At 34.1% G+C, this 27,565-nt stretch overlaps 4 protein-coding genes and 1 pseudogene across 6 annotated transcripts; all 5 read right to left on the bottom strand.

The window, feature by feature from the left end:
- Window positions 1–1,734: 1,734 nt before the first annotated feature.
- LOC123894066 (deoxyhypusine hydroxylase-like) lies at window positions 1,735–4,707 on the bottom strand. The gene is made up of 7 exons (XM_045943945.1): window positions 4,298–4,707; window positions 3,964–4,097; window positions 3,632–3,867; window positions 3,404–3,542; window positions 2,935–3,061; window positions 2,130–2,248; window positions 1,735–2,043 (listed from the first exon to the last, which is right to left on the bottom strand). Exons 1-7 carry the CDS (start codon window positions 4,464–4,466, stop codon window positions 2,011–2,013), a joined length of 957 nt encoding a protein of 318 aa, XP_045799901.1. The 5' UTR covers window positions 4,467–4,707; the 3' UTR covers window positions 1,735–2,010.
- An 882-nt stretch (window positions 4,708–5,589) lies between these two features.
- Window positions 5,590–6,673, bottom strand: LOC123894069 (annotated as a pseudogene).
- A 68-nt stretch (window positions 6,674–6,741) lies between these two features.
- LOC123894068 (50S ribosomal protein L3-2, mitochondrial-like) lies at window positions 6,742–10,153 on the bottom strand. The gene is made up of 6 exons (XM_045943946.1): window positions 10,034–10,153; window positions 9,448–9,753; window positions 8,804–9,013; window positions 8,008–8,109; window positions 7,735–7,848; window positions 6,742–7,176 (listed from the first exon to the last, which is right to left on the bottom strand). The coding sequence occupies exons 2-6, from the start codon at window positions 9,739–9,741 to the stop codon at window positions 7,003–7,005; spliced, it is 894 nt and encodes a 297-aa protein (XP_045799902.1). The 5' UTR covers window positions 9,742–9,753; window positions 10,034–10,153; the 3' UTR covers window positions 6,742–7,002.
- A 3,332-nt stretch (window positions 10,154–13,485) lies between these two features.
- On the bottom strand, window positions 13,486–18,366 carry LOC123894065 (DNA replication complex GINS protein PSF1-like). 3 transcript variants are annotated; one of them, XM_045943944.1, is made up of 7 exons: window positions 18,297–18,366; window positions 15,686–15,786; window positions 15,213–15,280; window positions 14,928–15,041; window positions 14,681–14,843; window positions 13,797–13,949; window positions 13,486–13,713 (listed from the first exon to the last, which is right to left on the bottom strand). In XM_045943944.1, the coding sequence occupies exons 2-7, from the start codon at window positions 15,758–15,760 to the stop codon at window positions 13,687–13,689; spliced, it is 600 nt and encodes a 199-aa protein (XP_045799900.1). In that variant the 5' UTR covers window positions 15,761–15,786; window positions 18,297–18,366; the 3' UTR covers window positions 13,486–13,686. The 3 variants fall into 3 exon arrangements, with proteins under 3 accessions (XP_045799900.1, XP_045799898.1, XP_045799899.1); XM_045943942.1 differs by lacking the exon at window positions 18,297–18,366 and adding an exon at window positions 18,124–18,226 and having other exon boundaries at window positions 13,492–13,713; XM_045943943.1 differs by lacking the exon at window positions 18,297–18,366 and adding an exon at window positions 18,136–18,226 and having other exon boundaries at window positions 13,492–13,713.
- Window positions 18,367–19,502: 1,136 nt separating this feature from the next.
- On the bottom strand, window positions 19,503–25,987 carry LOC123894064 (elongator complex protein 2-like). Its single transcript, XM_045943941.1, has 10 exons — window positions 25,740–25,987; window positions 25,566–25,653; window positions 23,851–23,936; window positions 23,565–23,718; window positions 23,316–23,476; window positions 22,524–23,195; window positions 21,965–22,286; window positions 20,720–20,937; window positions 20,316–20,493; window positions 19,503–20,200 (listed from the first exon to the last, which is right to left on the bottom strand). Exons 1-10 carry the CDS (start codon window positions 25,866–25,868, stop codon window positions 19,707–19,709), a joined length of 2,502 nt encoding a protein of 833 aa, XP_045799897.1. The 5' UTR covers window positions 25,869–25,987; the 3' UTR covers window positions 19,503–19,706.
- Between the last annotated feature and the right edge of the window lie 1,578 nt (window positions 25,988–27,565).

Below are 27,565 nucleotides of genomic sequence, written 5' to 3'. Positions count from 1 at the left end.
GTGCGCAAAAAATGCCCGTGTTGCTAACAAAAAATATTTTGGTGGGCTAACATTTTATACAAGTTTGAACTTTGAAAATAACAAATACTAATAAATATTAAAAACATCTAAATATTCGATAATTAGAAAACAATAATAATTAATAAATGATATAATATCCAGGTTTTTATTTCTTACTATTATAGGAGTACTATTCTTTTTCACATTTTTTGATAGTATGATTTTTGGATTCTCATATTAGCAAGAGTTGAAGTTATGTAAACTTAACAACCCCTTCCCCAAATAAATAATATTTATACATATGGAAAGAAAACACTCTTATTAAGCATGAGCTCTTTGACAATGAGTTGGTTGAGCCTTTGAGGTTGACATGAAATAGTGTGCTAACATAACTTACAAAGTTTATTGAATTGAAGTAATTAACCTTACTTAAAAGGGGAAGAGGAAATTAACAAGTAGTAATCAGAACTAATTACAGGTTTTACTTGCCAAACATATTGGTAGTTAATTTTGCATATTACGTGTCTGTACTTAGAGAGAGTGATAGAAACACTTTTGCCTAATTAATTAAGATTTCCTAACTCAAGTTGAAATGTTAATTGTAGAAATTCACTATTTATTACAACAATTCAGGACATAGATATAATGCACATTGATAATGACATTAAGAATTGTGGACCCTTGTTTAAGTAAGAAATTAATCTTGCAAATTGGACTAACCAAACAAAATTTATATGTACTATTAAGATGTCAATTTTATTTCAGATGTAAGGGTGTAGCTGTTCAAATGTAGGGTGTTACTAACAACATACTAAGGGGTCTAGTTGGAGAGGAACCCAAACTAAAGTGAAGTTCATGTATGAGGATTAAATTAAAATCAAATACTTTTTTAGGACATCAAATTTGTCTCGTGTATAATTTATTTAAAAAATATTTTAAAGACACTGATAATAAAACACATTTCTCTCTTTACGGATTGACAAATAACAAACATTGATATCATGTATGTATGATTTATAAAATAAATTATAACTAGTGTATAAATACCTTTCAAAATCATCAAAACACAAAGCAGCACATATATAGTTCAAATGTTCGCAGAAACTTAAGTATTCAACAACTCCTAGGGTTGGATAGCAAAATTTGTCATATAGTAACAAAAACAGACTTTAACTGAGGAAATGTAAGAGGGACAAGACTTGCACACTAGGGCGTTTGGTTACATGTCTTGTCCTCAGCTTAATTACTTTCCTTCCTAGTGCATTCCTTAGCCTGGTTGCATGCACAAATATCTCTTCAGGATCCATATTCTGAGTAATGGAACTCCTTGTACTTGAATGATATCCTGCATGTTTGGCTACATGCATTGCAGGAATTTCAAAATTGATTTTACATTTATCAAATGTGGATTAACTACAAATTCAGACTAGTGTTGTTGAATAGAGGTTATTGCAGTGCTATTACATAGTGGAATTTGAACAAATCACTATTTACGACATGCTATTTACTAATTCGTACAAAATATTGTGAAATATCGGCTATATACCACTATTTCATACGATCAAAACAATGCTAGCTAGCATCACTCTACTTGAACTTGCCACAATAAAGCTTGGTCCTCAGAGTAATCTAACACATAATCAACATGGTTTGATGATATCACTGATCAAACAATGCAGAACCTACCTTGTTTTGTTAAAAATAACATAAAAGAATGAAGGGAAAGATGTCTCATGCTTACAGTGGCACAGCCATAATAAAAGGTTGACATTATTTTGGCAAGTATAAAATATTCCTTCAATTCATCACAATGTTTCTTTTCATAAATTAACAAAACCATAGTTCAACCCTTGTTTTATAGGGCTATTTTTTCCTAATTTCATCAACTTTGAGTTAATAAAAGTAGAAATCCACGGTTTTCTCGGTGTATGTTATTTGTCCATATCCTTTCATCCTCATGCAGATTCTTCATGTCTTGATGTTATTGAAACAAGTCACCATAAAAAACACTTAATGTACAATTGGAGTGCGCATGAACAGGAACTGCAACCAAGATAAAAAGAAAGTCACGTCGACAAACATTATTAAAGCAAAATACACAAATCTTCAGTGAATACCACGGTGTATACCTCAAATGATTTCCCTGATCTTTCAAATTCTAGCATGCTTAGAGCAACTTGACAACTTTGTGAGACAAGAGGTTCTGGGTCTGCTGTAAACTCCTCAAGAAGGGCTACACTTTGGTTATCTAAGGGCATATAACAAAAGAACTGTGTAAACAAGTAGATTAAACAACTGCACTTAGTAATAAATGAATGATTAATTAATCAGCTGCTATCTGTCATGTGACTCTACAGGACGCAAAATTAAATTGAAGCCAAACTTGGTAAGAGATTAAATAAAGTTATGCAAAATTAAATTGAAGTAAAATTAAGAGATTAAATAAAGTTTCTCAAAATTAAATTGAAGTCAAACTAGGGAAGCATTTGGTAAACAGCTTGTCACAAAACAGAAGTACAAAACATAATATTTGTGTTATATGGTTTAGTAGGGTAAAAAGAGTAACATGTGCCTTATCCAACACCTCTATACAGCTTGTCACAGAACATTTGTGTACATAGAACTTCAAAATATCTTCTGATTAGTAACATGTGCCTTATCCAACACCTCTATACATGTGAACAAAGTCAACACAAATACTAAATGTTGCAACTACGGTAAGTTGGACTGCTCATTACCAAAAAGAAAACTAACTTAGATTGCTACTATACTATCTTTTCATGAATTCCATACACTACGCAATATGCTTGCATTTTCTCTTTTTAGTTTGTATACACACTATACATAGTTGACACCACAAAGCAAGGTTACCGTATATTATTGATTGCAACAGAGGTTGCATGATTCCATAATATTTGGTTTTAGATGCAATACCTGCAATTGAACCAAGAGCTTCAGCAGCCTCGTGTCTGACCATTGGGTGCTCATTCACATCTCTAAGTATATCGGATAGAGCATCTGAAGCAGCTTTGTTTTGCAATTGGCCCAAAACATATGCAACCTAAATTTCAACAAATACTGACATTCAGAAATTAAGAGATTCAAACAGGTGTACTCAAAATTTAAGGCACATCATTAAGGCATTCATCTAATAGTATTACTCCTTTAGGTTTTTTTTTACACTACTGAAGAACAACCGACTACTTTTGACAGACAATTCCATGTTTATTCTTCTGCAAGGAATATAATGTAATGGTTCAATATTTAAAAGGTACCATATGTAAAGTATTTAATTTAAAAAAATAAAGGCTAGAACTAGCATATCACCATGTAAAGTATTTAATTCATAGAAACCGTACTAAATACATATAGAAGATTAGAAGTAAAAGTGTACTTATCAAACCTCGTGTTTCAGTAAAGCACTCTTGGAACCCAAGGAATCAATAATAGCAGCAACAGCTTCATTTCCACCATCATTTCGAAGTGCAAAGAGAGCTGCATAGCGCTCATACATCCCTTTTTCCTCGTCAAGAAGTAACTCTCTAATATTAATTAAAACTAAGTTAGCAACCAGCAAATTACTCTCTCTCATTAACAAGAATTTCTATCTAACAGTATGAACCAAACAAACCTTAGTTGATTAACTGAAGAACAAGATGTGGCCGGTGCTGCAGGATCAACAGACTTAAATGGAGAAATACCAGGTGCAGTCAAATCATGATTAGTATCATCATGTTTTAAATTCAGAATACGCTGAAGAGCCAATTCACACGTTTCTCGAACCTCTTGAGCCGGATCAGAATTCAAACTATGCTTCAACAAAGAAACGTTACTATCCAAACCAATAGCACCAAGTGCTTCAGCTGCCTAAGCAAGATAATAACAAACACAATCATCTTAAAACTTAAAAAAACCGATACATCGAAAACAGTAAGAAATAGAAATAGAAGGCAACTCTACTACCTCATGTCGAACAATGGGATGCAAAGAAAGATCATTAAGAACTGCGGTCAATGCAGGGATGGCTTCCTGTTCTTGCATTTGACCTAATGCAAATGCAGCTTCATGTGCCAACAAATTCGATGAATCTCTCGTTGCTGCCAAACAAAGTAAAAAATAAAAAATAAAAAAACTAGTTCGAAATCAATGCAATAAAACCAATGCAAGTAAATTCTCTGGAACAGACTCAGAAGTGATTATACCAATGCAAGTAGACTGATAAGTTGTTTCCGTAAATTCTGTGGAAAAGATGGATAATATGGTAATTGAATTGAAGAGAAAAGGAAAAGTGAGTAACCTTGAATTAAGGCGGTGCGAGGAGTGGGACCTTTGAGGTTACGAAGAGAGAAGAGAGCTCTGAAGCGTTCAGAGATAGGTTGGGTTGAGTCCAACACCAAGTTGCAGAGGAACTTCTCCATCTCAGAGGAGGAGCACCAAGCGACGTCGTTCAGCGAATCCGTAGGCATAGCGATTAACAAAATTGTGCGTGTTGTTGGATGAGAATTGTTTTGAGGAGGAAGAAGAAAAGGGGTTAGGGTTTTTTATACAGAGCGGGAAATCAATAATTGCGAGGGAAATTAGATTGGGGCTTTTAAATACACTGAATTTAGATCGGTCGAGGGGTTAAGGCATGTGCTCGTTAAATACATGTGGTTTCTCCGCGAGAGTTCGAATCTCTCATGCAATCAATCGAAAACTGGAAAACGCAAAAAAAATAAAAAAATTATAATAATGAGCTAGACCATGCAAGTTCTCAAAATTCAAACCGGTTCAACGGTTCTTCCGATTATATCCGGTTCTAACCGATTTTTCCCTCAGTTCATAGGGCTAACAGTTATTCGATTTCTACGGACCGGAACCAGACTCGATTCCCAATTAACAGGCTGGTCCGGTTAGTTTTAAAAACATGACAAGTTTCATAAATGGTCAATCCTAGACCAATGCTTAAAATTATCATAAATCCTAACGAATATCGACAATACTTATTCTTCTCATTTTTTCGGCTAAAAAAAATGAAATTATTAGCGTAAATTGAGAATGTTAATACAAGTAATAAAATATCTGCCTGGCTTTGGTTACATGCCATTCTAATTCACAAGTCAAATTACTGATTCTATAATGTTTGCCTCAGAATTTCTCATTCAGAATGAGGTGTCTCTATGGTAAGTAGAATGAAAAGGAAATGGAACAATGGTCATGGTTGGACACTAGTGTTAGGAATATAGAGGCTATGATACAAGAAATATTGTGCAGGGTGGATTAGATTCTTGGGAACTCAATTGACAACATAAGGAGAGGCAAAACATGGGTGCAAGACACAACAGTAACAGAGAAGAATCAGCCTTGATTGATAAGCCAAGAAAATAATCAAAACATTAGGAGGTTGAATAATTGATGTCTTGGAGATGAGATACAAGAATCAGAACTGTTGATGCAGCTACTGAGATAAAAAAGACAAAGCAACTGCTAGATATCAGAGGCCATATTATCTTTCATATGTAGTATGTTGGTGGAACCTAATTTCTATGTTTTCGGAGTTATCTTGTCCTTGGCACTAATTAAACTTTTCTCCTCTATAATATAATTTGTTCTTTTATTTACACACACAAAATACAATAAGGTAGTATGTATCCAACAGAGATGATTGTACCTTTCAAGGTTGAAAATACAAGATATAATATGTGAAAATGATCTTGCATTTACATTGTAAACTGACATATGTTCTCTTTTGAAACTAAAGTTTTACGTGCAAAGCTATGCTTAATGTTTGCAAATCTGCATCCAAAACGATGCATCAGGCATGTAACATGCTGACCAAGCAGTGTTCACATATAACATGAGATGAAATCATGCTAGACTTAAGAATGAAGGAGTTGTATCCAATTCAGACATGGAGAGGGTCAAGACTCAAGACCTCGCATTATTTAATATCCTGTCAAAGTATATTATTAAATCCAGACGAAAGAAAGATTCACTAGCAAGGCGACACATGAATCTATACTAAACAGGGTAGAGTAACCTTGGATAGGATTGTGTATCAGTACTCAACAGAGTGCTAAATATAAAATCAAGTGCAGCATGATATATATGGTGATCCTCGTCTATAAACTGACAGCCTTGTTCACCGAGAACTGCTTGTTTTCTGCTTGGCCTTCTCAATGAGGGGATTCAACTGCTTCTTCTCAGCAAGAATCTTTAGAAAGTTAAACAAAAAGGGTATGTAATTGTGTTTCCTACGAATATTCTCTGTTCTCCATTTTTTGAATTTTTCTTCCTCCATTAAGATCTTCTCAGTAGCAGCTTCAATCCCAGCATTCACCTCAGAGAGAGAACTGTTCAGTACATCGAAACTACAATTGTCCACCAGTCTCTCTGACTTTGATGCGGCCAGCTGCTGCAAAATTCGCTACCGTCTCTTCTGAAGTTCCTTCAGCTCGGAAGTATACACCTCTTTTCTGTTCTTGACAATTGCAAGGAGATTAAACCTTATCTCATTTTGTGAATACCTTTCGATGCGTTCCTGGATCACAGGTTGCACCATCTTAAGCCATTCCATATCACCTTGCCCACCAGCACACTGACCAAGGCTGATAGGACCCTCCTTCAATCCATCAAGCTCGTACAATACTCCATCAACAGGTAGATAGCTTATAAAGTGGTAAACACCGTCATCTTAAAATTGAGCTGAATAAATTGGTGCCTAATCATTTAAAATTATCAAATTCAGTACAGGTAAGATAATTTCTATGAAATAATTTTTTATTAAGAGAGCACATGATCAATGTCAAATAAATTGGCTCCAAAAAAGGAAAATCAATTAGATTAAAGTAACAGTCATTCACTATGTTTCAACAACACTTATTTGTACCTAAAAATCATCCTTGGATGGTGGAACCTAAAAATACTCACTTTTGCCATCTATATTTTCAAATAAAAGAACATCATTGATTACATGAAGAAAACCCTAGTAGCACTAAAAAACACATTTTCTGAACTATCTCTTTAATCGGTAACCATAAATGGATCAACATCCCCATGATCAGCAACCAAAGGTTTCATATCATCTATATCTTCATCTTCTGGCACAAAGTAAGTTGGGAAAGGAAGTATAGATGTGTCAGGTTTTTTATAGACTGCATCTTTTATAAAAACAAAGTTCCCTGTAGCTCCTGGGACCTGTGTTGTGCACATCATACAAAGATAAATAAGCAGTCCGAGATGAAGCCGAGCTTCTAAATATTTCAGCCAGTTAATGAATAATTGAGCTACTAAATTAGATACATATCAGTTACGGATCCACCATGTATATTTTATAATGATATAATCACTAACAAAAACTTGACACAATTTCTTAGCTCATACAAATATACAAGCTTCTATACTATCAATACCGCAAATGTGAATTAAGCGACATTCAAATTTAATAAAAATTTAAAATCATTCAAGGGCCAAGTGTCTGAGGCGATTTTTCTTTGTCTTAACGTTCCTGTTCCCAAAGGAAAGGAACATTGATAATCCAAGGTTTGGCTAGAGGCAAGTAAAATCTGGTGAAAATTTGTTCCAGCCATGGTATGACTCGGGTACTAATCATTGATTTGTACTTAGCTAAAGCTCATTAACCATTTCAGTTTAAACACTAGGTTTTTGTATGTGGTGATATAAGATAGTAACTTCCCCATAGCTCCAATTTCATAAACTAATGTGAATAATAAATAAATATATATAAACAACTACCTGGCCTTTCACCCACATCAAATTTCTAGCTGGATCGACTTTGTAGACCCATACATTTTTTACTGTTCTTTGGTCCGCACCCATTCTCCCTGGCATCCTTTTACCTTTAAAAACCTGAACAGTGAGGAAAAAAATATTATCATAACAACTATCGGTGAGAAACATATATGTAAAGAAAATAAACTTATACAGACAGTCAATCTAACATATTTTCAACACAAATACAGAAAGCTTTATTAATTAAGAATATTAATCTAGATGAGTCTATTCAACCCTTCCAAGACCAAGAATTCCTGTAGAACCCAAGGTTCTATGTGCTTTCGAGTTCCCATGGGATGCTGGACCTCCTCCCATCTTATGCTTCTTCATTACACCCTGGAAACAGAAAGGATAATTAAAATTAACACTCATGTATCTGAAAAGACATAGATATGTAAAAATGGTAATATCATGTAGTTGCTTCATTTACTCAAATGGAAGGATTCAACATGAAACAGAGAAATATCAGCAGTTATACATGAAATATAAATAAAATAAAAAACATAAAAAATAAACCACCCCCTAGAAAAAGCATGCAAATCAACATTTTGCCTTTCAAATTTCCATAGAGGCCAAGTAAAATGGGAAGTGAGAAAAGAATATAGCTGCACCGTTACCTAAACTTGTACATGCAAGATGAAAGTTGAAACTATTAAACACCAATGGTTGTCTAGAAGTAAATGGCATATAATACATGTTTGAATCTCTCTACTAATTATTGTATTATCAAGACTCTGGAGAGTGGCAAATTAGTATTGTTGTTGACCAATTGGGCGTGGATGGAAACCCTTAAGACCCTAATATAACTTATGTAACCAACTGGCCCTTGCAAAAAATTCTTTGACAAAATAATAATTAATCATGTCAACAAACAATCTAAGAACAACTCAACAAAATGAAGTACTTATGCAGAAAAAAAAATACAAGCATAAACATCTACACATATTACATACTCAGTGTAAGAGAGATATTGTTATTTAAAAGAAAAAAGCGATTAGAAGTATGTGGTATGTGGGAAAGAGAAAAACACCTGAAAACCTTTTCCTCTAGTGATTCCTGTGATGTCGACATACTGGCCGGGCACAAAATGGCGAACATTGAGCAATGTACCAACAGGAAGAAGTGCGTCCTCTGTCACTGGAAACTCATGAAGCTTCCTTTTCATGGGAACTCCTTGAGCCCTAAAATGACCTACTTCAGGCTTTGTCAAGTGTTTCTCCTTCTTGTGTCCACAACCAATCTAAATAAAACAAAGTATCGAACATGTCTATAATTAGATAGTAGATAATGATATACATTGAACTTTATATACTTATATATAGAAGAGACCGATCAAGTTACTCCATGAGTAACTTTGAGCTGAATTACTACACTTTAAAACTCATAACTCATTATAAACATTGAATTTCACCAATCTAACTCAATATTATCGTCTTGTGTTAATGATCAAGTACAAATAGTTTCATAATTCCCAAAATTTGTAGCTATGCAATCTACCAGTTGATATTTAATGAAGTACCAACGGTTTAAATATCTATCGAAAACTTGTGTAGATTTGAATGTTGGAATTCAGAGTAACTCAAGTTAATCCATGAACAACTTTGAACAGAGTTAATCTGCTTATTAACTCATTATAAACATTGAATTTGGTCCTTAGAATGAAGTCTAACGCACCTGGAGAGCACAAAAGCCTTCCTTCTCGGGTATTTTGACCTGAGAAACAATGTTGTCATCAACCCAAAGGATAGAAATTGGAACTCTAGCACCCCATTTATCCCAAAGTGCAGTCATTCCACATTTTACAGCTATAACACCAGTTCGCCGTGAATTTGGTGTCATTACACTAGGTTTTGCTTCAATCGTCCGTATAATCTTACTCTCCACATCGGTACAAAAAGATCGCAGGGAAGGCGGCACCACAGCTATATGTCGAAGGCGAGAAACCACGCCTCTCGAAAATGCCAGCATGGCGAAGCAAACCTATGTACATTTCATTAAACAAATCTATCAATCAAAAACAGGTAAAAACATCTCCAAGGCATAATAAGTACATATTGCAAAATTTCAGTTTTCATATGAAATTAAACGTTCTCTCTCTCTCTCTCTCTCTCTCTCTCTCTCTCTCTCTCTCTCTCTCTCAGTACACATTCAGAACTATATGGTGCGTTGCCTTTTGGAAGGCCGCAAATAGCGATGGAATCGCATCCTCTGACGATCCGAGAAATGAAAATTGGAATAAGGAAAAGATGGAATTTCTCACCGTTACTTCCTACGACGACGAACTCCGACTAGTTTTCCGGCAAGGTTTTGATTTTCCGGCGAGTTGAGATCAGAGCTATCGACAACTAGTTTCAGAAAGCGGCTGTGTTTTGGTGAATAAGGAGAGTAATACTTTTTTTAAAAACTTTTAAGTCGGACAGGTGTCAATTTTTTAGATTAGGGTATTTTAGGATTTTTATAGCATGAAGTACTGTTATATGTGTATAAGATAAGGGTATTTTAGGTTTTTTATGTGATTATTCTATTTGTAGATGCAGTTGTATGACATTGGCATAGTACTGATGAATAATGATCGCATATTTTCATCTAAATCAGCTTACTATCATATTTGATTTTGAGGGTTGGGGTTCAAGCTTGTCCTAAGAAATTTTTAAGTGCCTTTGGAGGTGGTAGGGTCTTTGAGTGCATTCGCTGTTTTTTTATGGAAAGTCGCTATCGTGTGTTTGATGATGACCAATTCGCATAGAACGTAAAGAGGAATGATGTTTGTTCATACTTATCGTTTAATTTGTGTTTGGCTACGGTGGAAACTCGTTTACATATTTTTTGGGATTGTGAGCTTGTAAAGGAGGTGTGTTGAAGATCATTTATGGAAATACCTTGCCCTACGGATTTTTGGGTTTCAAATTTTCCAGAGTGGTTGATTAGTAAAATGAGATAGCCATTTTGGCCAAGACAGTATTTGTCTTGTATGTTTGACTTGGTTGTTGATGGGGTTTTTATTTCGTGTTCGATAAACAATTTTTTTTTCTTCTCATGTTACTCAGTGCACAATTAGTAGTGATCTTGGTAAGGAAGCAACATATTTTGTGAGACAGAGTTTAAAGATACATTTTGTTGATTGTTCGGTTAATTTTTAAAAAAATTGAAAGCTATTTTCTGTTTATTTACAAAAATAAAAAATATTTATTTTTTCTAAATTTAAGGTTCCTACACTCAAGTTTCTTGTTCTTTAAGAAAATAAATTTTAGAAAATCTGTTAGGATTAATTAGTTCTTCATTTTAAAGTTAAAAATAATTTTTTTAACAAAATAATCTTCTATAAAAATTATAACAAACACAATTAAAAATTTAAAATGATAAAAGTGATTTTTTAATCATAAGAAACACACCCATGGTACTTGGTACATGTGCAATTGAATACTAAACCAACATCGTCACATACATAATACATTCCATTTATGGTATGACTGATCAAAATACAAAATCATAGTTTAAAACAATAAAAAGATTTTTAGCAGTAACATATTAACGACTAGTTATAAGAACTTATTAAAAAACAAAGATCAAGTTATAAGCAAACTAATAAAAATATCAAGATAAAAGAAAATAAGTTGCAATTCACATCAAGTTGCATCAACTTTACAAAAGTTTGTGACTAGTTTAATACGCTCTTCTTATACTGGATTGCAACAAAAAATAAAGAAGGACTCTTAAAACTAACTAATGATTCATCTAATTCTCATACTTTTTAAGTTTGCACTCTTCTCACACTAAGAGCAAAACACAAATTATCGGTTTCAGAATGACGAAACATCCACACTGTAATATAATCTTGATTTGCTAAGAAAGAATGTGACAGGAAGAAAGTCTTCCATCCTCCATTGAGGACATAAAATTTTCCGCTCCAAAACTTGAACTTCATGTTGAATGTTTGGCCTTGCATGTCATATACAACGACATCTATTCCTTCTTCAAGATCTTCGCCTTCTTTCAACAAGGGCAAGAAATATTTTTCCACATGGCCCTTCTCCAAAAACAGTCTATTTAGAGCCACATTCAAATCACTCGTTGATAGTATCTTCTCAAAGGGTTTGCAACATCCAAGAATATTATGGTTCGACACACCAAGAATCGTTGGAGGATTGTATTCATTTCCCATAACAACATTAGGAACATTCATCTGTGGTGCCGAATGAACATTGTTGTTACCACTTCTTTTACAAAGCCTTTTGCCTCCAAAGGTGATTTTCAAATTTCTAACAATATTCTTCTTTTGAAACAGTGTTTGCAATAAAACAAGACCATCAGCGGCTTCATATTCATCACTACTGAAGTTCATTGAGTGAAGAGCACACACTCTTCTTTTCATCTTGGGAGTATTAGACCTCTTTCGTTTCATAATGTTGTAATTCTTGAAAACTTCCATGTTCTTGATTTCTTTTAGCTTTAGTTTTTTGTTTCGGCTAACTTATGAAATTATGATCAATGTAGTTTGCTATTTAATGATGTGTGACGTATCTTGAGATGCAAGATTTGATTTGAGTTAAAAGATTTGTGCCTTAAAAATAAAAGATCAAAGATATTGAAATAAACCATAATTAACCATAGGTGATATTTATTGATGTAAACAAAATAACAAATAGAGTCCTTGTTTAAAAAAAAATATATATCCAGATATACACGTATCAAAAAGAAGATATACGTATCAAATAGAGTCCGTAATAATTAGCTGTAAAAAAAAAAAAAAGACAATTAAGAGTATCTTTAACATCTTACACGTATCAAAAAATTTAAAAACAAAGATTTTGTTCTAGTTATATATATATTACTATTTAATTTTATTTAGAGTATCTCTGGCATAAGGTTCATTTGAATTTAGCTTATTTTTGACTATGAAAATAATTTACGCAAATAAATAAATTTTTATGTTAATTCATAAATTTTGCCTAACAAAATATGTATTTTCATAATCTATCCAAAAAGAAAATTGTATCTTAAGCCACTAGGTTTGTTCTAGTGGTGAGAAGTTTAAGTAGTACGTTATAGATCATAAGTTTGATCCATAGCTTATTGTAAACCAAAAAAAAAAATTATATCTTTATAAACTATTTTCGCATAAACTACCTTGAAAAAACTTATAATAATACATGAAAGTTTATTAATTTACATAAATTATTTCGTATATCCTCAAAATAAATCAATCTAAACTTACCCACAATCTATGAAATTCATTTTGGGCGGCTTATCTCTTATTTAGTGAGCTCTAATGTGCCACATTATATTTATATAACACAATAATTTTACTCTAATGGTGTATATTTAAACAACTTATAAGGTACTACAGCTTAATTAATTTATTTGTTAGTTGATTACAAACATAATTAATTATTTATTCATATGGAACGGTACCTTAAATAAGATACTCTACAATTTTTTATGAAACTCGTATTGTCACGTAGATGTGCATGAAATCCACGTAAAAGGATACCGCATGAAATCTGTTTCGGTATTTTCACTGGTCTACCGTAATTGCATGCTCTTGTCACAATATTACTTTTTTTGTCATTGAAAAAAAAAAATCTACATATTTCCCTTCAGAAAATATCAATCTTCATATTTTAGGAATTAAGTTAATGTTATTTATATTTTAAAGGCTAATTTTTTATTTTATGGAAATTTAAAGACTAAATTGTCTATAAATCCTAACTCAGCCGATGAAAATGTCGAAATTGATAAATCGAACATTATAACTGGAGTTCGAACTATGATCCTCTACTTTGTGTATATGAGTCGTTCTCAACAACTTAGTATCTTCTAAAAAATGTTATTAAATACAAAATTAATCCAACATACCAAGTTTAACCAGTCTTTTCATCATCTACCTAAATTTTCAAGTAAAGTACTAGCTGGTCAACCAGTGAGCTCCTCCATTAAGCCCTGTAGAGAGAAAATAAAATGGTTAGGCAACATTTATAGACTAGTATTTTGGAAAACTAAATTATAAGCTACAAGAAAATTACCCTTGAGATATATTTCTCAGCATCAGTTCGTTTCAGAAAGTGCATGGAATGTCGGGCAAAGTTGGGATTTTTATCATCACTAAGTACAATGCCTTCTCTTATGTCTTCAAGGACCCTTACTTGTATGTATGGATCTTTTGGTGGTACCATATCCTAGCAAAATACAGTAGTTTATTGTTAGCTTACAAATTCATTTTGCAACCAGAAGCTGCAAAAAAATAGTGAAATATAAGCAGCATGAAAAATCACGGTCAATACTATGTTTTGTTCAATAGTTAATTATGACTTTGCATGTCAAGCAACTTATTACTGCACTATAGTAAACGAGCGGGTCTTAAACAATTGGCATGCCTCCTCAATGAAAGAATTGCTTCTAAGAAATTGACACGTGCCCTTAGCAAAATGCAATCAGATAGTATATAGATGATGCAACGAGTAGAGGAACATGGGGAGAATAATGATGATACGGAAGGAAATGTACATTTTGTTGTACCAATGGTGTTTGATTTTATTTTTTATTTTTTAAAAAAAGACTGATGTGAGTTCAATCTGTTTAGAAACAGAAGTTAAGGTGCATCAGCACAAAAGTTCACATGATTGTCCTATCAGTATAACTAGATTCTTAAAGTTTCCACCACAGATGCTTAACATTCCTTAGTGGCAGCAACATCACAAGGTCTGCATCCACATGGTTTCTTTAAAAAATATAAGCAGCCAAAGCTAAATTTACCAAGCAAGGTTTGATTACAGATAAAAGATCATGAAAACATAAATTGATAGATACATTTGTAACATAAGTCAGTAACTTTCTCATATGTGAAGGTATAAATGTGTATGTCTGTGAGAGAAAAGGGAAGGAGATGAAGGAGGGAGGGAGAGTTTACCACAGTCAGATCAACCAGCACTTTTGACATATAAGATTTCAATGCTGCAGAATTCTTCTTGAAATACTCTTCCTCCCAATGATTAAGCTTCTCTTCAATTTCTTTAGGAATCACAGGCCCTATCTTCCATAACAAGTTCCGTATAGTTTCTGCTCGGTTATACCTGTATGGAGAAATGTTCAGAATCAAAGAACAAAAATATGGGAACTACGCGTGATGGTAAATTGCATTTGAAAGTGATACTTACACATAGGCCGTTAGACAACGTTTATTTCGGACAATAGAAAATAGGTGGATCAGGGCTCCGTAGTGGTCAGCATTTCTTGCCGTCTGGACATCCAAACCTTCTTCCTGCATCTTCCTGTTTATGCAACACAAAATTCATGCCCATATGGAAAAACATACAACAAAGAAAGGGAGGAAAAGGGACACATATTCAATAAAACTCGTACCCGTGTTAGATATCATACTCCAACAATAAGAAAAGGGATACACTAGGAAAAAGGAAATCAGGACATATCTTAACCTTTACCTTATCAAGGACTGAAGCTCACCGTGATGTTGGCTGCATTCTGCAACTACTTGGTCAAACAAGTCATTCTACAAGATCATTTGAAAAAGTATCAAGCCAAAGCAAGAACATCATCATAACAATATAAAGATTGGTTAATGAGTTTCTTTATCAAAGTATGGCAAAACAGTCCGCGGTAGATAAATATTAAGAGTAAAAAGACACGAGATAACATATAGCAATATCATAAATAATTAGCGATCCCAGGATACTGATGGTATAGTGTGGTAACATCTTAAAGGAGTTTTACACAAGAGTACCAAGTTTTCCTAAAACTGCAAAAAATAAAATCACCAAAGGTTACGTGCCAAAATAGGGTTTACAATCAAATCAATCATGCATATTATTTTCCACAACACAAGCAGGTTCCAACATAAACCAACAATTTAAAAAACCATTGAATGTCTAACTGAAAAATGAAGAAATGGGCTTACATTAAACGGTGTAAGCTGACCCTTTTCTCCACTTGCAAATTCTTTCACAAGTTGGCAAGCTTTTCTCCCATACATGTTGAGTATTTTCACTAGTCTACACACTGGATTAAAAATTTCCCGTCAGATTACGAAAATGGATTCAGAACTAAACATAGCAATAGCTCAAAAAACTAAAATGTAAAATTGGATGGCTCTTAAATTGGAAAAATGAGAGCAAATGCAAGAAAGGCCTGACAATTAACATAGGAAGGTTTCAAATTTGCAGGCTCTTGCTTAGAAATTCAAATCAACTCTCAAAATGGAATTTAATAAGCATTTAGGCTTTAATAAACTACAATAGTGAGACACGATGAAACTCCTCGACAAAGTGTTGGATTTATACATTTAGAGTTTTGGGGAAAATGTATTCCAAATAATATATGTTGAGATTTGAAGGGGCGGAAGTAGAAGCCCACAAGGATAATAGATTATCAACAACTTTATCAGTCAGGTAAGAAGTACGGATTAAAAATTAGCAGAGTTTCCATAAGCCTGAAATAGACTGTCGATTTTAAAACTAGCATCTATCTTCTTATTCGGTCAAAATTCTGCTGATGCTTTCTTTTCCACAACAGCTTACACGTGGGCATGAGAAAAGCATAATAGAATGTACAAAAAGGGCAGGCATCCGAGTTTAAGAATGTGAATTTCAACTGTTTCAATAGCCAAAACACACAAATGATAAACATCCACTCGCTCATTCAAGTTCAACACACAAACCTATGTTTATAAACCAAGAAAGGGAACAGAATAATACTGTAAGGGTTTCTTGATAAAACAGAAGCATCCTTATCTCATTATTAGTAGTCATGGAACACAAAGACAAAAGCTAAACACCTGTAAACAAATCCCTTTATCATAAACTCACAAGGTTTTGTGGTTTGGACCTGGCATCATGTTATGAGCAGTTAACAAGTATCACCCCAACCAGTAACCCATTATGGCAGAAAAAAAATACCTCGAGCACAAGAATAACACATCAACCAAATGCTAAGATTGCTTTAGGTATTTGCAACAAATCTTATTCATGGTTAGCTTATACATGTTAATCATGAAACTGCACATAAACTGATTGCGGAGAAAATAATATAGACGAGTCAGATGAACCCCTCTAAAATGATTATGAGACAAATCAACTGTTAATTGCAAGCTTGATAGATTTCCCATGTCACTAGGAAGTAAGAATTCAACCATTAAATCGAGTGACAAACCAATACTACATCCATCAGGAAAAGAGCCGGTGAAATTGTTTCTACTGATGAATAACAAGAGTTTTGAGTATCTGGCATTGATGAAACTTTGGGACAAATCTAGATTTTGAATGTACCTGAGCTTGTGAATCTCATTTGGTACAGACTCAAATAATGGTTAAGTAGTGACTAATAAAAAATCACAAAGGTAAACCAATAATTTTCACTATTAATTAATAGGAAAAAAAATGTAGTATTTTCCATCTATCTTAATCTTAACACTACCTAAATAACTATTTGCCACAAATACAATTATAATTTATAACAAACAAAACCCCAATCCATCAAAACACACAAATACATAGGCAGAATTCAAACAAGCAAATAAGCTTTAATTTAGAATGCAAAATCTATAAACGAAATGAATAAATGATATCACAGGTTAGTCAGATTAAAGACTGATTTGAAAAAATAAGATATTACTTTTCATACACATTCGGTGTAAGTTTTACACGGTCAAAAAATCACAGTCACTCATATGTGGGACTAGATATGGTTAAAGACTTAAAGTCAAATGTTTTCAATTAACTAAAAGTGTTAAAAACATTTACACTAACAATGGATATAAATTATATCCATAGCATAATATAAAACACAACAAATGTTATGCTCCTTTGCCACATTAAGATTCACATGAAACTGCACAGAATTTTGATAATTATGTACATTGTCCTATTTATAGAACTCAGTTAAACTAACTATTTGAATAAAAAACCAAAAAATGGGGCTCAAGTGGTTAATGAGCTCCTCCTAGAACGAATCGTTCGGGAGATCCCGAACTCAATTCCTGAGGTTGGAACAACTCTTGGTCAGACTTTACTTATCTCGTGAACTCTGGATTATCAGAGCCCCCTTTCCTTGGGAATCTCCAAGGTTAATACCAAAAAAAAAACTAATAGAGTAAAAAAACTTCACTAATTCCTAACTTACTAACCCTAACTGAAGTAATTGAGAAAAAAAAATTATTCTACAAACATCATTCACAGTTTATATTGTCAATTTTTCCGATTCGGCGTGAAATCACAAAATCAAGGTATGAAGTGGAGTTCTCTTGCAAATCGCACCGGAATCACATTCTAACAGACACAAGCCATACAGAAAAGGGAATGAGAAATTCTAAAAACGAAAACAGAAAAACATGAACTTAACGAATTTAATCACCGTTTCCGGCGACCGAGGATAATTCCGGATACTTTTTCCGGCGAGTTACGACTTCAATTTGAAAATTTGGAACTAAAAACACAAAATTATTAAGATGATGAAATTGAGGACATTAATTAATCGTCTGAAATGAACGAAGAAAATTAGAAGTACGAAAATACCTTAATCCTATACGAATAGAGATTCGCGAACTGTTGAAAGTGACGAAAAGAATCTGAGCTGTGAACGAACAGAATGGCGCGAAAGAAATGGCAATGAGTAATAAAGGAGGGAAATCAATCATTAATGGAAAATTTCTTTTTTGCCCTTCTAATTTCATAAATTGCAAAAAAAAGGAAAAAAAAGTTTTTTTTTTTTTATTAGTTGGACATGTGTCCATTCTTTCGACAACGGCATTTTAGAGTTTTAATAATGGCATGAAGTATTGTTATATGTGGATAAGAAAAGGGCATTTTAGGTTATTTTTATGTGATGAAACATTCTTAGATGATAATCGTGGTGGAAGTAAGGTTGTTAGATGATAATTTGCTTCAAGGAAGAGAGAGTGTTTAATACTCACAAAACAATTTATTTATTTTTTATTTTTTACAATCATGTTGACATCCTTTTGCTCATGTAATTTGTGGAGTTAACTTTTGTCGACGTGTTATAGATACAAAGTCTTTAATTTATTAGTATTGTGAGTGGTAACTAATCGCGTCAAAAAAATTGTGAGATAAATAAGATGGGTTCTTCACTCCGAACCACGTATATTATTATGTTACTAACATTTTAACTATTTTAAATATCATTTAAGAATTCCGTCAAAATAATATTCATTATTTAAGAGTATAAATAGATCCGAATAGGTCCCTTAAAAGGTTCGAATAGGACCAAACTGATTAACAGAGATGTCTTTAAGGAACCTATTCGGACCTTTTTTTACTATTCAGACCTTTTATGCTTTAAGGGACCAATGTGAAACCAAAAATGTCTTTAAGGGATCATTTTACTAATTAAGCCATAAAGTAAATAGAAGGACAGGTGGCATCATTTTGTTCACATGATTAATCATACGGGCGATATTGATTCAAAGTCAGGGTGACTTTCCCGGGTTAAAGTCACCCAATCGCGATCCCACATATGCATAGTCTTCAAGCACCGCAACAGCACAAGAGTTTCATCAAATTCAAGGCATTTACATCATAAGGTTTGTGAAGTTTACAAGCATTGATCCAAAGGATGAAATTGGGAAACATCACCTCATCCTGCACCAAACTCAATTCATGCATACTTATGTATTGACCTAGACCGTGCAAGTTCTCAAAATCGAAACCAGTTCAACTATTCTTCCAGTTATATCCAGTTCTAACCAATTTTTTCCCTGGTTCATAGGACTAATATTATTGTTTACAATAATACAATATTATCACATTAAAATGCAATAAGCAACTCATCTATATATCCAAAAATACATAATCATGTGGCAGGCTCATATTTCTCAAGAGGAACACAAACAGGGACAAATTTTTTAGCATACCTATAAAATATTCTACAGATATATCAAAAAAATAGGGGCAACAATAATCTAATTACTCAACCGTTACATCAAACACTCTTACACAATTATCAGCTCCACAAGAAGCAAGTTGCAGACTCTTGTGATCTTCCTCATTTTTCCTCCATGCCAGACGGTTTACCGTAGAGGCATGGCATATGAAAGGATCTACACGAACAAGAAGAGTAGCGGCAAAATCAGGTACGACAATACTTCCATTGTCTTGTCTATTATAAGACAGACTCCATAATTCTATTTGGCCGTTTTCCATTCCTACAGCTAGAATTCCATCGTTTCTTCGATTAGGGAGACCAACCCACGACAATGCTGTCACACTACTCGTTAGTGGAGGTAAAGTCATAAGCTGCCTTACTGATGAGGATTCCTTATCTACGGCCCAGATTTTTACTGTCTTGTCACGTGAACCTGTTGCAAATTCATGGCCGTATGGGTTCCATGAACATGACCAGATAATCCGCTTGTGTCCCTCTTGCCTCGCAAGCAGACTATAACTAATTTCACCAGTTCCTACAATCCACAATTGAATGATTAGAATTTCTATTGAGTTGCAGAAATTAATAAGAAAAATACAACATTGCAATTTGCATATAGTGCGTTTTGTGAACAATGATCATCAGTCTACCTGTTCTAGTGATAGTAAAAACCGAGAACTGGCGATCCCTTGAGACAGTCAAAAGAAAGTTGTCATCGTGTGAGAATTCCATCTGTGTCACTGTTAAGCTATGAGATTGCAAGCGCCCGACTGCTTTCCATGAACCAACCTGCCAAAGCCATACCTCTGCTACAGCTGTAGATTGAGCCTGCAATGCATAAATCACGTGTAACAATTAGAAAAATCTCATAGAAATATCAGTGATGGAGGTGTACAAGGGAGTGAAACTGGGAACCAGAACTAAGTCAACTTGATCGAAGTAAATATATATCCAATGTTGGAAAGAAAGAAAAAAAGCATTAGAAATTGGAATGAAGAATATAAGCAAGCACCTAATCTTCTGTCAACTTATAAGTTAGACAAATAGTCCATACCTTACATGAAGAAGCAACAAGCTCACCCCTATGATCACAGCATAGTGAAAATAGTTCGTTTCCATGGCCATAGAGTTTGTGTGATTCAGGCCAGAGTGTGTGCCACCCCAGTTGATCTTCAATTGGAGGTTCAGTAAACACAGTTGGAACTGCGTCGGGAACAGTTTCAAAAGTGTCGAGACCATCAGCCCCATTTGTATCAGGGGTCTCATGTACAGCTGCAATGTACAATAATAATCCTCAAAATTACAAACTTTTAAGAGACCAATACACCAGAACAGATATATAATTGTTTAAAAAGTTATATTTTAACATAGGAAAATAAAACACAGGATTTATTTTACAACCCTTCCATGACTATGATATTGATATCACTATCAGCCATCATTAGGATAGACCCATATCAATATGAGAGACAGGCGTCCAAGTACAAAGACATGTCCTAACTCCGTAACCGTAACCATAACTCTAGATAGTTTTTATTAACAGCTGTTAGAAACCAAAGAAATTGAATTGAAAAGAACTCTTTTTACTAATAGTGGCTATCAATAGCAGATTGCAGAAACCAACGGAACGGCAAAAATCTGCTAATGTATTATGGTGAATATATGAGTAATACTCACCGGCTCTTCAGTTTTCTATTATGAAAATAGGTTATGCTTGGCACACATGCAGATTCTTCAGTATTAATTAAAAAATCCTAAAATTCTCTTTATTTATGCTATTGCCGCTACACCAACTAGTAGAAACTAAAATAGTAGCTGCTATTGCCCTAACAGCGAATCTAGGATAGGGTTGTGGTTTTCATAGCGAATTCATCAAAATCAATTATTATGGTGTTGTAGTGCCGCTATTTGAGAACACCCTCCGAGGCTTCCCTTATACAAAGAGCCAATGCTCTATTCACCAAGAACTTGCATATCAGCATGAATCCCCGCTATCCTTGTATCCTATTAATACACAATATTCCTAATTTCCTATAACTAACCAACTGATGTAACTAATCTTAACTATTAGTTCACCTTTATTCTTTATCCCAACAACAGCTTACTAACTATTTACTAATTTCATCTAGATTTCAACCAATAGCTTTATCTATTCAGGCATTTCTTTCCATAACAATCAACTACAAGTCTACAACCAAATGCCACTGCAGTAACAACACCAGCAGGTAAAAATGAGAAAGAATACCAACATTATATAATCACATCACCAAAAAATAACAATTTCAACAAAATAACTGACCTTGAGCATAAATAGGTTTTTGTGATAGCCCAAGAGCTGACATATTTGCACCCAAAATCTGAACGTTTGTCAAGTCATCATCAGAATAACAAGACTTCTGCAAAGTGGCATTACTTAACGTTTTCAAAAATGATAATGGGGCTTCAAACACTCTAGCAACTTTCTCATCAGCTCCACCAACAAAACGATGATTCCCCTTACTATGAACAACTGTCATACAATTGATATCATGACCATGAACCTGAGGGCGGGCAATCTCATACCAAAATTCTCCATCTTGAAGAGAAGCATCAACTTTCCACGGAGCATAAATTCTAGTTGTCTGCAATTTTCACACAGCAAAATCAATTATAGAGCCAAGACAAATTCATAATAACAAGTGGCTTGAATTTCATTGTTTTTCTCTTCAAAAAGGCAAAATTTATAAAACCAATGTTCTTATAAGTTATACTAATTAAACAACATATAGGAAGACATCATCAAATTATATAAGGTATTTTCATATAAAAACATTAGAGATAAATTTACAGACACGACCAATAGTAAAGCTTTAAAATACCTGGTCATGACTGGCTGATATAATGTAATCACCAGATCTACCCCATGCTATATCAGTCACCGATGCAAAATGACCAGAGGGAACCTTTTGTGTCAGCCAGTTGTCATCCCCAACATTTTTCCAAAGATGGAAAGATCCACCATATCCATGTGCTAAAATCGAATCTCCATTTGGGCTCCAATGACCACCATAGAACCCTAGAGCACAGTGGCTTAGTTCGCCAACAGTAACCACATTCATCCACACACCAGAAGTCTTTTCAGGCTGCCATATCATCATAGTCTTGTCCATGGATGCAGATAAAATGCTTTGTGGTTGATAATAAGCATCCCCTTTTGTGGATGCAACCAAAGGGGGTTGCCACACTACTGAATATACCCAATCCTCATGTCCAATTAGAAGAGATTCTAAGGATATTTGAAAAGAGGAAGAACCAGCCACCAGTACAGGACCTTCTATATAGGATGCTAAGCTTGATTCTTCCTTCCTGTAAATGCCATTCCCATTTGGCATAGAGCTACGTAATGCCATCTTCCAAATTCGTATGCATTTATCTTGGGACGAACTTACCAGAAAAATATTGTTTACTTCTCCATTGACGGATACAGGTAATGAGAAATCCAAACTCCGGATCCAATCTGTATGCCCTTTTAGCTCACATGAATGTACAAACTGGGTTCATAGGTAAAAAAAAAAAAAAAGTATTATATAACTTACACACACTCCTAAAAAGAAAACTATAAGGAACTGAGAGTTCGTGTTAGTTGTCTATAATTATGGCGAGAAAGATACCTTTCCCGTCCTTCCACCACAGTAAAGGTGAATCTTGTTATCCAATCCTCCCATTGCAAGGACAATTTGACCACTGCATCCAGGCAGTTCCGCCATCGATAGGGCTACCATAGATTTAGAACCAACAGTGAAAGAGTCCAGGCATGATAATTTACAGTCACCTAGAATGATAGAGCAAGTCTCGATTAACATAGATAGTAGATATACAAACATAACAGTAAACGTTGATCTTTAGAAATTAGGGCTTACCATTGCTTGTCAGTGGAAATACAAGTTCCCATACACAAACAGTACCATCTGAAGAAGTGGATGCAAACATTGCCTCCGTTTGAGAAACCATAATTCCATTGATACATGTAACCCCTTTTTTGTGTGATTGTGGTACTTGTGACACTTGCCTCCACTATGAACATAAAAATAGAAATTTGCAATGAACATTAAATAAAAACTAGTATGAATGAACAAGCATCTCTTATACACTTTATGTGTACAAAATTAATTAAGAAAGTGAAAAGAACAATGAAACATGATGTACCTTCCCATCAACCAGCGACAGTTCCCATAGAATAATAACACCGTCTGCATCTCCAGATAGCAAATAATGCAACTCCAATTCTTTTGCTGTGTATAAAAGGAAAGGGGGTGTATATTAGTCTTTAATAACATTCTTAAGGTTTGTTTGAATTGACTTATTCAAGATTATCTATGGCATAAAAGCTTATAGAAACAACTTAAACATGTACATAACCTCTCTACAATTAGAATGAAAAAAACATCAAATTAATTATAGAAAAAATAGAGTGCACAGAAAAGATAGAGTGTTCCCCCCTCCACCACCCACCCGAGAAGGTTGTCAAGTCATGGTAAGGATGACTTTACAAGATGGAGGGAAGTGGGTTGTCACCAAATTTGTGAAGGAGCATACACATAAACTGGTGAGTCCTAGTGAAGTTCCATGGCGTAGATCTGGGAAGCACTTGATGTCTCTCCAGATTTATATGTTAGTGTCTCAATGGTTCTTGGCTTTGTTGGCAACTTTTGTTGCTTATACAATATATATGTTGTTGATAACTCTTTTTTAACTTTGTTATACTTTTTTTATACTCTAAAGGAAGAGTTATTAAGGGGAAGGCCGGACTATGAGCACCTGAATGATGCACTTCACATCTTAATTGAAGCTGAATTACCTGCTAATATTGTTGATGTAAGGTTGAGGCAAGCACAAGAAATCATAGAAGAACTGCTTAAGCCTGTGGTATCTCACCCTACCTCTGTTGAATTGATCTAAATATATATATACTCACCGGATGATTATTTTTTTTTCTTCTTTTACTTTCTGCTAAGACAAATGGTCTATTCTATGAGTCAATTTGGATAAATTTTTAAATCAGTAATTACTCGCGAATAATTATAGCGTCATTTTCAAAATCAAAATTGTAACTTCACTTTTATGGCACGTCACATAATCTGCTGACACGCTCATGCAGAGTGGCTCACATTGATTATGAAGCTCTCACACAAATATTGCATGATACTGACACGTAAACGCCAGAAAATGAAAGTAGTTGTAACTAGAGCTGTAAAAAGGGCCTTAAAGGGCCGGCCCTTTAAGGGGCGGACCCACTTATTCCTGATTATTAATTTTATTTAAATTTTAAACACAGTTTTTTTAGGGTGCCGATCGTGGACAGTGCTGATTGAAGAAAACGAGAATAAGTTCACGACACTAGAAAAATTGTTTAAAATTTAAATAAAATTAATAATCAGGAATAAGTGGGTCCGCCCCTTAAAGGGCCGGCCCCTTAAGGCCCTTTTTACAGCTCTAGTTGTAACTTTTAACCACATATGTATTAGTGTCACATCTCCAATCTAAACTATTGGTACTACCCTAGGTTAAGTATCAATCCCACCCGATCCATATGTATAAAGCACAGCAAATGAATATGCAATGTGATGATGGACTGATAAAAAACCAATCTAAGATTGGCCTATATGGTAACTAATGGCAAAAACTGACCATAGTTCAATGTGTAATAAAGAAGAAAAGTGGAAAGCATTCATAATAACTGAGTATTTTAACTTCAAGCTTCTCACTTAAGTTGAAATCAAATTCTACATTTAAGTTTTTCAGAATTTTTCTCATTTAGCTTCCCTATAAACACATATATAAAGCACTCTATTTTTTACCAAATAGAATCAGTATTAGAATCCTCAGTGATGAAATTGATTAAAAATTGAAAAAGTGTGTACCTTTAAAAAGGAACTTGCTAGTTGGGAGCCAATGAGTGCAATTGACAACAGCTTTGTGACCAGGAAGAGTGGTCAAAATTTGAGCTTTCTGTGAAAACACAAAAAGAATAAAACATCAAACAAAAATTAAACACAAAGGGTCACTGAAAATAGTAAAAGAAAGTGGAAAGAGACCTTAGGGCAGAAAATTGCAACTGCGTTTGAAGCTCCAAAAGAGATAAAACCAGAAGCACCCCAAGAAACGTTGTTAACTATTCTGTTGCATCCTGCTCCAATGAATACTCTTTTCACTTCACTATGCATTGTTATCGGAGAGATGGCGGCGAGAAGTTTTGTGTCGCGGCGATGACGACGGTTACTGGTTTTGCGGCTAAGGTTGAAGAAGACAAAAATGAAACAAGTTGGGCTCTATTACTTTTGGAAAACAATTTCGTTAAAAATTTATTTTTTTTTAAAAAAAATAATTTTTTTAATTTCTGTAAAAAAAAATATTAAGATTTTTTTAAAAAAAATAATTATTTTCCAGGTGACATTAAAATATATATAAATTAATTTTTTTCCCACGTGTACATACCACATCATCAAATTTGCATAGTCAAATATCCAATTGTCTATCCAATTCCAACTGGCAAAATGAGAGAATCTTCATATTGCAGGGATAAGTAGAAAAAAATTATATTGAAAACAAAATTGCACCAAATGATAAATGAAAATTCGCTAATTTTACGAGGGTAAAAAGTCATTTACCCATAAATTTATACAATCACACACTCAGGACATTGACAACCGTGTGATCAAGATCGAACAATATGATTTTAAGTGCATATAATAATGAGTTTAATTGTGGTGGTTAAAGAGTGCAAACCACTTTGCACAGTCATCCAATAGTATTATGCCTCATCATTTACTCTTAAAAATAAACTTTGATCGAAGAAACCACAAACAACGGAATAGAGCTTTTTTTTTTAAGGAGGAACAATGGAAGAGAGTTGCTTGCAGAGTCGGTTGTCGTGAAACTCCTAGAATGAAGGGGATGTGATTACGTTGGCACATGTAACAAAATCATAATTAATTTTAGATTTTTTTAAATCAAAAATATATTTTAAGAGTAAATAATGTGACAACCAATCGTTAGTTGATTCAGTGGTGATTATCGCTAAACTTGGTAGGGAAGACCGTGGTTTGATCCCCGTAACTACGACTGGGTGGAGGCTGAAACCACTTGATGCCAGAACTGACCTCGAACCAGATTAAAATAGTGGTGGAAAAAAAGAGTAAATAATGTGACATAATAATATTGGATGACTGTCCAAAGTGGTTTGCAATGTGTCCACCACAATTAAACTCTATAATAATTACTCCCTCCGGTCCTTATTATAAGACTACCCACAATGGTAGTGTTGAATGTATATTCAACAGCAATATACAAGTTGAAACGATTGGAGCTCTATGTTGAATCCTAGGTGGATGAAAGAGGTGTTGAAAATTTTCAACTCAGTTGAAACTGACTCGGGGGGCCAGCTGGCGCGATTTCATTTGCCAATCCAGGCGCGTGTGGCACACGCGCAGACAAAGGAGAGTGGCCGTCAGTGGACGCAGAGAGAGAAAGCTCCTTTGGATAAAGCAGGCCACGTGGCTGCTTGTGATTGGTCCGGTGGATTTTTATGATTTTTATCCTTTGAACTCAATTATTTCGTTGAAAATTAATTTTTTAATTTTTAATTTTTATACCAAAATTCGTGATTTTTTTTTCTCTACAAATAGAGACTTGGTTCATTTCATTTGGACACAGAAAAAAAAACCAAATTTTACACTATCTTAATCTATTATTTACCTTCTAATTAGTCTTTCTTTTGAAGTTTTAATCTTTTTTTTAGTGAAATGGATCCCAACAATTTTTCTAATTATCCCAACAATTATCAAAATCCCAACAATTCTCAAAATCCCAACAATTATCAAAACCCCAATAATTATCAAAATCCCAACAATTATCAAAATTC

Source organism: Trifolium pratense, linkage group LG7, assembly GCF_020283565.1.
Source record: "Trifolium pratense cultivar HEN17-A07 linkage group LG7, ARS_RC_1.1, whole genome shotgun sequence".
Taxonomy (NCBI): Eukaryota; Viridiplantae; Streptophyta; class Magnoliopsida; order Fabales; family Fabaceae; genus Trifolium; species Trifolium pratense.
Note: the sequence above shows the minus strand (reverse complement) of the source record. Positions and strands in the feature narration are given on the sequence as shown.

Bases quoted from the DNA above. Each gene is read 5' to 3' on its own strand.
- LOC123894066 (XM_045943945.1), bottom strand. From the start codon at position 4,466: ATGCCTACGGATTCGCTGAACGACGTCGCTTGGTGCTCCTCCTCTGAG. The intron at 3,543-3,631 runs GTTTGTTTGGTT...AATTAATATTAG, and splicing joins TCTTCAGTTAATCAACTAAG to AGAGTTACTTCTTGACGAGG. The intron at 3,062-3,403 runs GTTTGATAAGTA...GTTGAAATTTAG, and splicing joins GTGCTTTACTGAAACACGAG to GTTGCATATGTTTTGGGCCA.
- LOC123894068 (XM_045943946.1), bottom strand. From the start codon at position 9,741: ATGCTGGCATTTTCGAGAGGCGTGGTTTCTCGCCTTCGACATATAGCT. The intron at 8,110-8,803 runs GTGTTTTTCTCT...TTCTGTTTCCAG, and splicing joins CTAGAGGAAAAGGTTTTCAG to GGTGTAATGAAGAAGCATAA. The intron at 7,849-8,007 runs GTTGAATAGACT...CTCACTGTTCAG, and splicing joins GAATTCTTGGTCTTGGAAGG to GTTTTTAAAGGTAAAAGGAT.
- LOC123894065 (XM_045943944.1), bottom strand. From the start codon at position 15,760: ATGTATGGGAGAAAAGCTTGCCAACTTGTGAAAGAATTTGCAAGTGGA. The intron at 14,844-14,927 runs GTAAGTATCACT...TTCTCCATACAG, and splicing joins CGTTGTCTAACGGCCTATGT to GTATAACCGAGCAGAAACTA. The intron at 13,714-13,796 runs GTAATTTTCTTG...TTCTCTCTACAG, and splicing joins CTGAGAAATATATCTCAAGG to GGCTTAATGGAGGAGCTCAC.
- LOC123894064 (XM_045943941.1), bottom strand. From the start codon at position 25,868: ATGCATAGTGAAGTGAAAAGAGTATTCATTGGAGCAGGATGCAACAGA. The intron at 22,287-22,523 runs GTATTTTAAAGC...TGAAAATTGCAG, and splicing joins TATCAGCCAGTCATGACCAG to ACAACTAGAATTTATGCTCC. The intron at 20,201-20,315 runs GTAGACTGATGA...TGTGGATTGTAG, and splicing joins TTTTACTATCACTAGAACAG to GAACTGGTGAAATTAGTTAT.